The 12979-nt window shown below is 46.2% G+C and overlaps 1 protein-coding gene and 1 long non-coding RNA gene across 2 annotated transcripts in view; one reads left to right on the top strand and one right to left on the bottom strand.

Moving 5' to 3' along the window:
* The window catches only part of RBM20 (RNA binding motif protein 20), a 189569-nt gene extending 183164 nt beyond the window's left edge, over positions 1–6405 (bottom strand). The window contains exon 1 of the mRNA XM_072740000.1: positions 6105–6405. Within this exon, the coding sequence (XP_072596101.1) occupies positions 6105–6298 (194 nt within the window). The 5' untranslated portion in view covers positions 6299–6405. The remainder of the gene's footprint in view (positions 1–6104) is intronic.
* Positions 6406–6954: 549 nt separating this feature from the next.
* On the top strand, positions 6955–11458 carry LOC112917853 (uncharacterized). The gene is made up of 3 exons (XR_003234564.2): positions 6955–7331; positions 7606–7694; positions 9589–11458. It is a non-coding gene; the product is annotated as an uncharacterized lncRNA (long non-coding RNA).
* The last annotated feature ends 1521 nt before the right edge of the window (positions 11459–12979 follow it).

Raw genomic sequence — 12979 nt, 5'->3', positions numbered from 1 at the left:
TCTTTAAAATACTACATAGATTGCCTTGTCTACTCCCTTAGCATCATGATGCTGGAGGTCAGGTTTAAAGGCAGCTCTAATAAGAGCCAAAAACATATTTGGGAGACAACCTAAAGACAATACAGGCTGCAAAATGTGAGAAATATCTAAGATGTCCAGACAGCCGCGAGCAGAGTCCAGGTTTGGGCTGGAGTGGGAAGTGGCAACTGAGAACTGATGGGTCATTAGTGTGATTGGGAGAAAGCAGGTGCATAGAAAGGGCAGCAGCAAATGGCCCTGGCGCATCCTTAAAGCAAACACCCACATTAAAGAAGGGAAAAGTGGCGTGAAAACTATCTTCATGGGGTGACAACCACCCTTAAACCCAGGCATGACCCCCAGCCTGTTTCTGAACACCAGGAAAGATTTATTTGCCAAGCTGAACTGTAAGTTTCTAACACATCCTCGTGCAAATTGTTGAGCGGCTCCTTTTGCCCATAAAGTACATTCACATCAATATATACCATCCCTCTGACAGATGAGCTGTCAGCAAGTTGGAGAAGTTGCCTTGTAAATCACCAGGGGACTTATTTTAAAAATCCAGCAGGAACTGTAAGAAAGAGGAAGATCAATTAATTTGGCTGTAACTTCTGCCACTGTAAAGACTTTATCATATTAGATGGATATGTGTGTCATATCCAAAATACTGGGGGAGTGGGGGCTTCCCTTCCACCTCCTCCTCAAACAGCTGGCAGGGCTGACTTGTACCCAGATTTGCTCTCTATAAATGCTTAAGACTGAAACCTTAGTTGGATGGAATTTAAAGTGACCACCCATTGAGCCAGGCAAAATATCAGCCTACCACCAACACCCTGTAGGTGGTGTTGAAAACCAAAATCACTTTCCTGATTCAAAAATGTGCCTTTTTAATTAAAGTTAGGATTTCCCAGTCCTAACTGGGAAACAAGCTGATGGGAATAAGCAATAGTAGGCTTCCAATATATCACACATATCAGGCAAGATCCAGCCAGGTTCATTAACCAGAAAGGGAACTGCCATTTGCTCTCTTCTACAAACCAGAAATTACTGTCTTTGCTCTGATTCTGGAATACGGATCACTTTACTTTCTGCAAAACTTCTCAATGCCCTATTCTAAACACAGCTACCAGTTACTCATACCAGCTGTGGATCAACAGCAACTTTCCCTGTTAAAATATACAAGATTATATCAGTTAGACCATCCTAAACAAGATAATTACTGTGGTGGGAAATAAAAATCAGATTAAGAGGGATTTTGTGACATAGGAGACCCCTTCAAGCTTTTGTCTGGCAGAGGGACCAGGGTGGAGGAAGGGAGAGGGGTGTCCTGCCTCCCAGTATCTCTCTGGAGTTTTCCACTTTCTCAAGCTTCTTCCATTCTTGCTTTTCTGTGTTAGTTCAGTCCATTTTAATTCTATCCCTCAGACCCCAGTTCCTAACATTTTTTAGATTCTTGTTTATCAGTGCTGTGAATTGAGCTATATTCGTTTGTTTACTTAAGGATTAGCTTTATAGGCAGGGAAGAAATATCAGTTTAACTGGAATCAAGAAACCTGCCGCCACGAGAAAAATAAATCAGAGAAAGAGAGAAACCGAAAAATGTGGGATCATTTCACTGCGACTCAATCCTGGTGGGGTTTTTTTCCCCCTGGTGACTATAAGGACAGGCAAAGAGATATTAACAGATCAGAATCTACATTCCAACAGACAGTTGGGCTTTTGAAATTATTAACATGACAAACTCTAAGGAGGTAGCAAAAGAATAAGTGGATAGAAGAATAAAATGGGTGATAATTTTTTCTTCCCCCGGCCCCCACAGCACTGGCATTAAAACAGCTCTGGGTACACCATATGTACAGCCACTTACCATGACTAATGGGAATAATGTACTACATTTCATAATACTGATCTCTTTGGCAATTTGAAAAAAACTCATAACTGGATGGCTATACTTACTATCTAAAAATACTTATCACAACAAACCTTAAAGCATGATTTTTTTAAGGGAAAAAAAATACCTTTCTAGAGAAGCAAACTTTTCAGAATGCTGAGAAAAGAATCCACTCTCTCCTTCCCTGTTTTGGGTAAACACTTAATCCTCTCAGATGTTTTCTCCTGCTGAATACTCGTCCTACGTCCGGCTTAAGACTGTGTTCAAGATTTTCAAAATTCCTTCTACAAGTGAATCCTTGTTTTCCCTAAAAATGGACTCAAACTGATGGTAGAAACTAGCACAGATGTTAGAAATTCCATCCTTTTTCCAGAAAAGGACCAAGTATGGGTGTGAGGTAATGTCCGTTTCTGGCAAATTCTTATTTCCTCCCCAATTCTGGATGTAACTGTTAGTATGCCCATCAAAACGTGTGGACATCGTACACAACTTGCCTACATATTATTCCTTTAGAGTTACATGGAGATCCCTCCAAATGCAGAACGTCTGTAAAATTATCTGCAGGCAGGATAACTACTTATAACATTTTCTATACTGAATCAGGGGAGCCTTGGCTCTGAAAATAGTCAGCCAGTGTCCTAACACAATACAGAAGACTATGAACCTTAAATCAAAGCTGGATTTATATCCTCCTAAGTCACCAACGCATGCAGATGACACTAGCTATCAAATGCTAAGCCAAAACTTTTTTTTTATTTTTATAATTGATTTTTATTCATTACTTATCAAAATAATCTGGAAAGGAAATAAAATAACTCACCTATACTCAAATGTACGATCTGATGTCATGCATTAGGTAGTAATATTTTGCGGCAAGTCAAGTAACTTAGGAAAATCACCTATGTGTTCACCTCACAGAAGGTGTGTGCGCTTGTTTGGCTAATTGTCACAATTAGTGACACTTTATAGTTGCATCCGACAATTGACTTCGATATTTCACACAGAGCTGACTGACTCTATTTCCACTTGGAAGAAAGTTTTAAAATTTACATCCTAAATTTCATTTATGCTGTTCATCAAGCTTGATAAATAACGCCTCACAAATCAAGAATTAGGTTTGATTTGAAAGCACAAAGTTAAAACATAAAAAACCTTTGGCAATAAAATATTGTGAATGTTTAAGGAGATAAGTCTGTATAAAATATTCGCCAACACACATCACTCCACGTTAGCTTACCTCTGCTAATATGCAGAATATATATATTTTAAGTCATCAAATTATTCTGATTTCCTAAACTCATCCTAAATTGCCTCTTAGTGTTTATGTTTTTTATTGCCCAAATGGTTTATATAATGTTTTGCATTTTACCCAATAATATCTTCACATTGCCAACTCAGAGAATGTAAGTTTAAAACAAAGATCTTACAAGAAAAAAAAAAAGATCTTACAAGATACTGCTTATGTGTCAAAACATGGTTGATAATCTTTACAGGTGATGCCAATATTGGCCAGGAGTCAAGGGTTAATAGGAGCAGAAAGGTCATGGGCAATTCTTGACAGAAACTAAGAACATAGTAATAAGAAAACTAAATATACCTGAGTAGAACAAAAGCACTCTACCGAAAATAATTTTCGATGCATTCTTCATGAGTACGGAGATTGACTTCCGTAAAACAAATACCAAAATCAATCTCATTATTTTAATTGTCATACTCCATGTGTTTAGCTACTTAAAGGTAGTATACAGCAGTTTTTCCAAGACCAAATACGACATACGTGAATAGGAACAGGCTTTTATTACGATCATGACTATTATTTTATCAAAGCCCTTGACTTCATCCAAAATGCAAACCGATAAAAATGAAAACCACTAAACACAGACGTTAAAAAGCGAAAACAATTCTTGTAATCCTTACACGCTACACACATGAATAACATTGATATCTTCATCATTTTGGAAGAGTTCAAGACTTCTCCGCTTACGAATTACATAACGATCGCACTAAAATAGCTAGAATAAACAAAGGCTCCCCAATAAAATGTATGTAATATGCGATCCACTAGCGCAGAATTTCATGCAACGCCCTAGCTTCACGAAATCCTCAATCAAGATGCGGGCAGTCGAGTCTGCGGCGGAGGGCCATCTCCCCACTACGTTGTCTCAAAGATGGTTCATGCAAACAGCACCTCATAACTACATTAAAAATGGTTGCTCAGATTAAATTATGCAAACGTAGTTTCAAAATAACCAGCTCAAGTTTCAACGCATTAAAGATGGCATTTGCCCTGTTATGCCTGGTTCCAGCGCAATTTCAGTGGGTTCTGAGGCGAGCAAACCCCAAATCATGCTTATGAAGAACGTTTTTGAAACATAAGTGCACAAACATCCAATCCCATGGGCACATTCAACCAGCCTTCAACCTGGCCCCTGAACACTGATCTGTCACCAATGCAAAACGAGGCAGAGCCATCAGGCTCCTTGAAGTCTCCATCCTGGGCTATTAGCAGAAGGGGGTCATCTTTGAAAAGCTCTTATCTACTAAAGTAAGATATTCCAGAGACAGAATTTTCAAAGTAGAGTTAACGGAGTAAATGAGACCCCTATCTACAAAGATATTTCCGTGAACATAAAATTCCTAGCATTTTCCCTAATTAAAAGTAAATGACAGGAAAATACACGGTGATTACAATGCCAAAGCAAACTCAGTAAATTTCATGTGTAGCCTAATCTCAAGCCACAAAACACTGGCCTGGTAGGAAGCGCATTAGATGTCCTCCAACTAATAACGGGTCAATTAGGTTTTTGGTTCTTTTGTGTTTTTTTTAGTAAAGAAACCTTAAGCTTTAAACATGCTTCTCTGTTAGTTTATATTTATATTAAGAACTAAAGATACACTTTAAGTAATGATGTACTTAAACTGCCATATTTAGTTAAATCTCAGCTTAAAAAGTTTGCAAAAGATAGGACAAATTATTTTCATGCTCAAGTAGTTAGCAACTTGTTAGTAGTTGACAGACAAAATCGAATGAAGGCAGAAAGTTGTCACAAATGGAAACTTCAGCATTCCACCAGTCGAAAAAAGGGGGAACCATTTTGTTCAGAAATATGATCCTGGCATTTTTTGATGTCAAACTTGAATCTCCACCATGCTTTCTATTCTTTCTAAAGTCAGTCTTTAAAAACAGTTAATTAAGTGCCATTTACTTCCATTTACAACCCGCCGCTGGTTATGTCAACTTACTGCATCTTCAAACGTTTATGTAACTCAAAGTATCAATGCAGCAGCGCTGGAAACCAGCCCCCCGCCCTTTGTTCCATAGGACTGATTTTTTCGTGCGTGTGTTGCATTTCCGCAGCATCGTCCGTTTCACCCAGACGCTCCCCGTTCAGACTTTCCTGCGCTTCTTAAACTAGTCTTGACTTCTGCACGAGGGGAGGGGAGCCCTCGGAACACAGATCCCTCCAACGAACCCACATTCTAGGCCTCAAACTATCACACGAAATCTCCAAAGGACGAACAGAACATCCCGTTTTCCCGTGACGCCCCCCAAGCTGGGCTGAGGGGCCTCCTGGGCGCCCGCGGGCCGCCCCAACCCACTCAGGCATCCTCAAGGGCAGCGCGCAGGATGCGCCCGGCGCCCGCACCGAGCAGCGCGAGCACCGGGCACGCAACCCCGCGGCGCGCCGGCGAACTCCTCCTCGCAGGGGCCTTCTTGAAAAGCATCGACGCTGCGCGCAGGGCAAAGCGAAGCGCGTCGTTTCCGAGCCGTCCCCGTCCTTTCCGCCGCTGGCGCGGGCCGACACGACTCCGGGCACCGCGAGGGGCGGCTGCGGCCGGCGTCGTCCCTACACGCTCGCGCGCGGCGCCCCAGACATCCCAGCGGCCTCGGGACCCGAAAGATGGAACAGACTCTCGGGACCCTGCGCCCCCCCCCCCACGTTGGAGCTGTTTGCGCTCAAAATACGCGGTAACGTCCCTGGAGAAAAGGGGGTCTGGGAGCAACCAGAGCGTTTCCCCCGAACACCCCGGTGCCCGGTCCGCAGCCTCGCCGACAGCCAGAACGACGGCGACGCTGCCGAGGGCGGCCGCGGAGTCAGCAGCGACGGGGAGACGCAGCCACAGACGGGGCGCCCGGGGCGTGCCCCCCCCCCCCCGCACACCCCGGTCCCCTCTCCCCTTCCCCTCCTCTTACTTTTGGATGATCTGCGGCAGGCCGGCCGGGGGCGGCGGCGGCGGCATCCCTCTCGGGCCGGGGGGCGCGGGGGCCGCGGGGGGCCCGGGGGGCGCGGGGGGCGCGGGGGCACCCGGCACGCTGCGGGCATCTCTGTCCGGTTGCTCGGGGCCGCTGGGATCCGCGTCCTGGCTCATGGCTGCGGCCAACACCATGTGCGGCGACGCCGGCCCCCGGCTCCCGCGACAGAGCGCGCGCAGAGGGCGGCCCCGGGGCACGGGCGCTCACTGGCCGGGGTCCCCGTGCCCAGTCCCCTTGTCCTTCCCGGTGGCTCGGGGAGGAGACGCGAGGGGCGGGGAGGAGGCCGTCCCGGCGGCGCCGCCTCCTCCTCTTCCTCCAGCCGCTCGCGCTCGCCCGGCTGGGCCACGCGGGGGCGTGGGCCAGGGGGCGTCTCCCGGCCGGCGGCGGCCGCTCGGGGCCCGGGGCTGCGGAGCGCGGGGTGGTCGGGGGAGCCCCGCGCGCACCCCACGAGCGCGGCGAGCCGAGGGGGACCGCGGCGACGCCCCCGCCGCCGTGCGCCCTGGGGGTCCCCGGCCCGGCTCCGCGCGGCGCAGCGCAACCGCGAGAGGCGGCGGCACGACCCCAGCCGGCCGCGCGGCTCTCGCCTCCGCCGCCTCTCCCGGGAGCCCGGCGGCCTCGGGGCGGGGGGGCCGGAGACCGCGCGCGCCACCTCGCGCGCTCCTGCCAAGAGGGGCGGCCGGAGCGCGCCCGGGGAGCGAGCCGGGCTGGGCGCCTCCTCGCGTCTGGAGCGGGGCCAGCGCCCCTCGTGGCCGAAGGGCCCGACCGTGCGGGGGAAGTGCCGGGCCCTCCCGCAGTTCGGTGGCCTGGCGGCGCCGGGTCCGAAGTGGCCAGGCCCCAGGGCTCTCCAAGTCGGCTGCCCGACAGGGGTCCCGGCGAGCAGCCGGTGGGGCCGCCGTGGTTTCTCTTCATTTCTCCCTCTTTTCTAAAAGACCCGCCACGATCCCGGGGGCGCAAAGACACAGCCACGCAGACGTTTCACTCTTGTTATTTATTGGCGAGATCTCAGTGGAAATGTAAAGGAGGAAAAAGAGAGCTCGCCTGCAAGGCGCCGCCACCGTCGCCGCTTCTGTAGTTGGGTTCGCCGTCCCCGCGCGCGCCAGTTCACCTGCACACACCAGCCGGCAGCTGCGGACGCGGGCATCCTGCGCTGAGAAGCCACCCCTCGAGGTGCGGCTTGATGCTCTGGCAGTGGGTGGGGGTCTGGGGAGGCACCCGGTGGCGCAGAAACATCTAGGAGCTGGGCAGAGCTCACGGAGAGTGGTTTTCCAGAAGATCCTCACCGTGCGTTGGGCGCACTAGACACTGGCCGCCCCCGGGAAGCAAGGAAAAGGCATCCCTTGGGCACCTCGGAAGCCAGAGCACAGGCCAGGGCGCCCCAGGGCCTGGAAAGAAGTTTGCCGGGAGTCTCAAAAGCCTACGCCTCCGCCTCCTCTTCCCGCAGCCACGTGAAGGAACATTCTAGGGACGGGTTCTCTGGAACATGGCAACTAACGGAATTCCCTGAAAGATGCTTCCTTCTCTCCCCAGACTGTGAGTTTCTGTCAACCTCCCCTCCTAGCTTAGGAAACTAAGCCTCCCTTAATTTCTTCCATCCTACCTAGATCTTTACCCCTTCCTCCCTCCCTCTCCTACAGAATAAAATGTTCTATCCACTTTCTCTTCCTTCCTTCCTTCCTTTCTCTCTCTCCCTCCTTCCCCTACAAATAAAATACTTCAATTCCTTATTTTTTTAAATTTATTTATGATAGTCACAGAGAGAGAGAGAGAGAGAGGCAGAGACACAGGCAGAGGGAGAAGCAGGCTCCATGCATCGGGAGCCCGACGTGGGACTCGATCCCGGGTCTCCAGGATCGTGCCCTGGGCCCAAGGCAGGCGCTAAACCGCTGCGCCACCCAGGGATCCCTTCAATTCCTTATATTAATAAAGATCGTCACAATTCATAAAACTGAGTCTCACCAAAAACCCAGGTAACGAGGTATTGATTCTTGTCTCCATTTCACAAGTGAGGAGGCGTCAGGGTGATTTGTCCCACCACACATATGGCCATCCCCCAAAAAAGTCTTCTGAGGCTGAGGGGTTAGTTCATCATCTCTGGTTTCTATCACTAAAGTCCTGACTAGGGAATCCCTGGGTGGCTTAGCGGTTTAATGTCCGCCTTCAGCCCAGGGTGTGATCCTGGAGACTGGGGATCGAGTCCCACATCAGGCTCCCTGCATGGAGCCTGCTTCTTCCTCTGCCCTTCTCTCTCTCTCAATCTTTGTCTCTCATGAATAAATAAATAAAATCTTTAAAAAATAATAATAAAGTCCTGACTATAGTTTTGTAAAACTCCATCTTCCGCAGCCCACCCCTATACCAACAAACCCCACCCCCCCAGACCTCAGTGGAAGGAATTACCTGAAATTAACATTGTAACTATATCAGAAACTAAAGTTAAAACTTTCCATATGTTTGCATTAAAATGTCCCTCTGAGGGGATCCCTGGGTGGCTCATCGGCTTAACGCCTGCCTTTGACCCAGGGCTGATCCTGGAGACCCGGGATTGAGTCCCACATCAGGCTTCCTGCATGGAGCCTGCTTCTCCCTCTGCCTGTGTCTCTGCCTCTCTCTCTCTCTCTCTGTCTCTCTCTGTCTCTCATAAATAAATAAAATGTCCCTCTGAGAATCCCCCTCTGTGTAATCAAAAAGACAAACCTGTGTTTACGGGTGGAGTGACTCAACATCTGAGTGTCAGTTACCAAATAGGTAAATTTGAAGTGATGAGACCTGGCTTGCACAGTCACTGACAGGCTTAGCCCTCATGTATCTTGCATATTTGGTGCAGGAAGTATCAATCCAGCAGTCATTACAAACATGATCCTTTATGTTCCAACCTTATAGTGAAATAGAAAAATAAATCTCAAACTTCAGGAAGCTGATTGTCTAGGAGTCACACTATTGATATAGGTATATCCAACCCTATAACTCTCTTACTGGCAAAAGAGAGAGAGAGCGAGAGACCATATTATATGAATGCAGCTCTACATCTCAAAAATAATGTATTAGCACACATGACAATAACAGTGGATATATCTAAGTATCCACTGGGCTTTTCTTTGCAACCTTCCTGTAAATTTGAAATTTTCAAAATAAAATTGTAATTAATAGTTCACAAGATGTTTTTCAGAAATCCCATTTGGAGCTTAATATTTGCGATATATGTGTTATGTAATACTGAAATTTGAATTGAAGCAGATGCAAACTGAGAAGGAAACACTGTTAGCCAAAACCCAAACCTTGTTCACGTTCTACCTCAAATCCTCACAAAATATTGCCGAGAATAACAACGGATGAGCATTTGCACTTTGTAAATGAAACATTTAAGTGTATTTAGTAGTTCCAATGAAAAACATTTTTTAACTTATGTCTGCTTGCTTCTTTCCAGGAAGAATGAGAGACATCCCCAAGCTTGGGTTACAGCCATTTAAGAAACTTTAGCAGTCTTTGGTCTGCCCTGCCGCTCAGCACCCCCTCCACGCCAGGGTGTGCTTCACAGTTACCAAAGTGAGAAAAAGGCTGTGTGAGTCACCTTGACGAATGGGGAGTATGACTGGGAGGTGAGGGCTGCTAACATTTCTCTTTGTTCCACTCTGCGGAAGCATCCCCTCCGTCCCTCCCAACCTACCAGTAAGCTAGGATCAGACACTGAGACTTTTTGCTGTCTGTGAATATATTGAACATTTAACAGGGGTCAGCTGCTAAGTGCTTTCCTAGATTCTTACTTCATACTCACAGTAATCCATGAGATAGTTACTGTTATCCACATTTTAGAATTGAGAAAACTGAGGCTCAGGTGGCTGCAAGAACCTGCCCCAGGTCACCTGGCTTTTAAGGAGCAGAGGCAGGACTGCAGTTAGGTGGATCTGGTCCCAAACCTCTCTCCACTGCCTCAGCGACAGACATGGAGCTGAGACTCCACTTGTGCTCTTTTGCTGGGATGCTGCCTGCGTCTTCCAGTCAGTGTAAAACGCCACCTGCACTATGACTTCACTCTGCCACTCGCATTTCTTCAGATCAGCAAATTAATAGGAGAGATCCAAACTGACATCTTACTAGCAAGAAAATTCGGAGAAATTAGGCAGCTTGGCAAGGTAGTAGGAAGGAGAGGGAGAAATGGAACCCAGGTCTCTGTTACAAATCTGGTCATTCTCAAACTTGCCAAGGGACTTCAGCACTCTGGTTTGCTTCCCAACTTTAACCGGTATCTACTGGGCTCCAGACACGAGTTGTAGGAGGTTTTTCATGCTTTATTTCATTGAATATCACAATTTTGCAGACAGAGAAGCTTGATGAACTTGCATCCAAGGTCACTGGGCTAATAAAAAAACTGGACATAAGCTTCGGACCCTGGTCCAACTTCCTGCAACCTCCCTGTCCTCTCTTTAAAGAGGAACTAGCTCACTTTTCAGTAGTGATTGTGAACATTCATCTCTGCAGATAAGATCACTTAATATGTACTGCTATTCTACATATGTATATTATTACTCTTATTTTTTATAACAGTTTACTTACTGTTGATAGTAAGATTCACCAGAGCTGGCGAATCTGCAGAACACAGACATTCTTATATACTCTGGGTGAAAATGTTGGTTGCTACAACCTCTTTGGAAATAAATTGGTATGTCCATTAAATTGCACAGGATGGCTCAGTCAGTTAAATACCCAACCCTTAATTTCAGCTCAGGTCATGATCTCAGGGTTATTAAGATCAAGCCCTGTGTCAGGCTCTGCACTGGGCTTGGAGCCTGCTTAAGATTCTCTCTCTCTCCCTCTACCCCTTTCCCACCTTTCTCTCTCTAAAAAAAATAATAATAAAATAGAAATAAAAATTGCACAAAGCAAACTGATGTGTAGGAACAACCAAAGCCCCATGTACAAGGGAGTCTCTTGCAGCATTGTTCATAATAGCAAAAACTAGAAACAACCATCGTGCCCGTCAGTGGGGGACTGACTACATCAAGGGTGGTCCCTACGCACAAGGGAATACAAGGTAGATCTTAAAAAACAAGGGGCAAATCTATATGGACTGCAAGGGAGAAATTTCCAAGATGTGTTACTGAGGAGAAAATATAAGTTCCACAACAGTAGAATTCAATGTATATAAATTCAAAGATCATAAAATATTTCTAGAAAATTATACAAGAAATTCATTACTAGTAGTAATAACCTCTGGAAATTGGGATGGAGAAGGAACTTTATCCTTATGTGATTTTTTTATATTGTTTGAATATTTGAAATAAAATTTTATTGAAGTATATGTATTGTTTTTTATTTTTTATTTTTTATTTTTTTAATATATGTACTGTTTGACTTTTTTTTTTTACCATGAACGTGGGCTATTTTTATTAACTAACAACAAAACCTAATTATTTATTTCAACTAATAATTCTTTTTTTAAAAGATTTTATTTATTTATTCATGAGAGACACGGAGAGACACAGAGACAAGGGCAGAGGGAGAAGGAAAGGGAGAAGCAGTCTTCCCGAGGGGAGTTCAATGTGGGACTCCATCCCGGGATTCCAGGATCACACCCTGAGCCGAAAGCAGACGCTCGGCCGCTGAGCCATCCAGGTGTCCCTTCAACTGGTAATTCTTAACAACACATAGCATATTAATAGGATATTTATTTTTAAAGCAAAGATTCATCTGGAAGAATGAAGAAGAGACACTCTGGACAATGTATGGTCCAGAGTTGCCTTTTGATATCCTCAGGACCCAGCAGAGAGAGTTGAATAATTATTAAGTGACCAGAAGTCCTGTTGCTACAGTTACAATTTACTAGTTTGACGATTATGGATAAATATGAATCAGCCTATCAACATTAGTCATAGCATTAACTATTATCTGGGGGTTGGGATGCCTGGGTGGCTCAGTGGTTAAGTGCCTGCCTTCAGCTCAGGATGTGATCCTGGAGTACTGGGATCAAGTCCCAAATCAGGCTCCCTGTATGGAGTCTGCTTCTTCCACTGCCTATGTCTCTGCCTCTCTCTCTCTCTGTGTGTCTGGCATGAATAAATAAATAAAATCTTTAAAAAAAAAACTATTATCTGGGGGTTAATGATCACAGTTGCTGTTTAAGTGTTACTCAGTGCCAGGGCTGTCATAATAAGCCGATGCTATTTCTCATTTAATCCCTACAGTCACCTTCCTTACCAGGTGGTTAGTTTTATGCCCATTTTACAGATAAGAAAACTAAGGCTCAAAGAGGTTCAGCCTCCTGGCCAGCTATTAAGTAGAGATGCTGCAGATCTAACACTGGAATCAAGCTTTTAACGACTCCACATGGAGGCATGGGTGCTTCTTGGTGTAATGGGCTCCTGAGATCAGATGCTCCTCTGCTAAGTCCTGGCTGAATATCTCCAATACCCGTCTCCAATCTCTCTCTCTCTTTTCGGTTTCCCGTCTCTCCACAGGACCTGACTTCTCCCTTCCATCCCCCGGAGGTGAACTTTATCTATATGCTGGCACTTCTCTCAGAGCTTTAGCATAATCTTTTACTTGAATTCCTTGGAATCCCCGTACATGTTTTCAAACAATCATAAAATAAAATCCTGTGCTGGCTTCACGAAGGATTACCTCTCTGAAAACCCAGGAGAGGCAGTGGCTGAAGGATGCTGTTTAAAAATAATATGGTTACTCATGGAACTGGATTCACATTTGAATTTGAAGGAGACAGTCAGGGAACTTTAGCTGAGGAAAAGTGAGGACATGACCCAGGAGGTTCTTTTCTGCCTAACAACTCACGGAGAAGGTCCCTCATTGGCTGTGAGGAAAGG

This window comes from Vulpes vulpes, chromosome 15, assembly GCF_048418805.1.
Source record: "Vulpes vulpes isolate BD-2025 chromosome 15, VulVul3, whole genome shotgun sequence".
NCBI classification, from domain to species: Eukaryota; Metazoa; Chordata; class Mammalia; order Carnivora; family Canidae; genus Vulpes; species Vulpes vulpes.
This window is presented reverse-complemented; position numbering and strand designations above follow the sequence as displayed.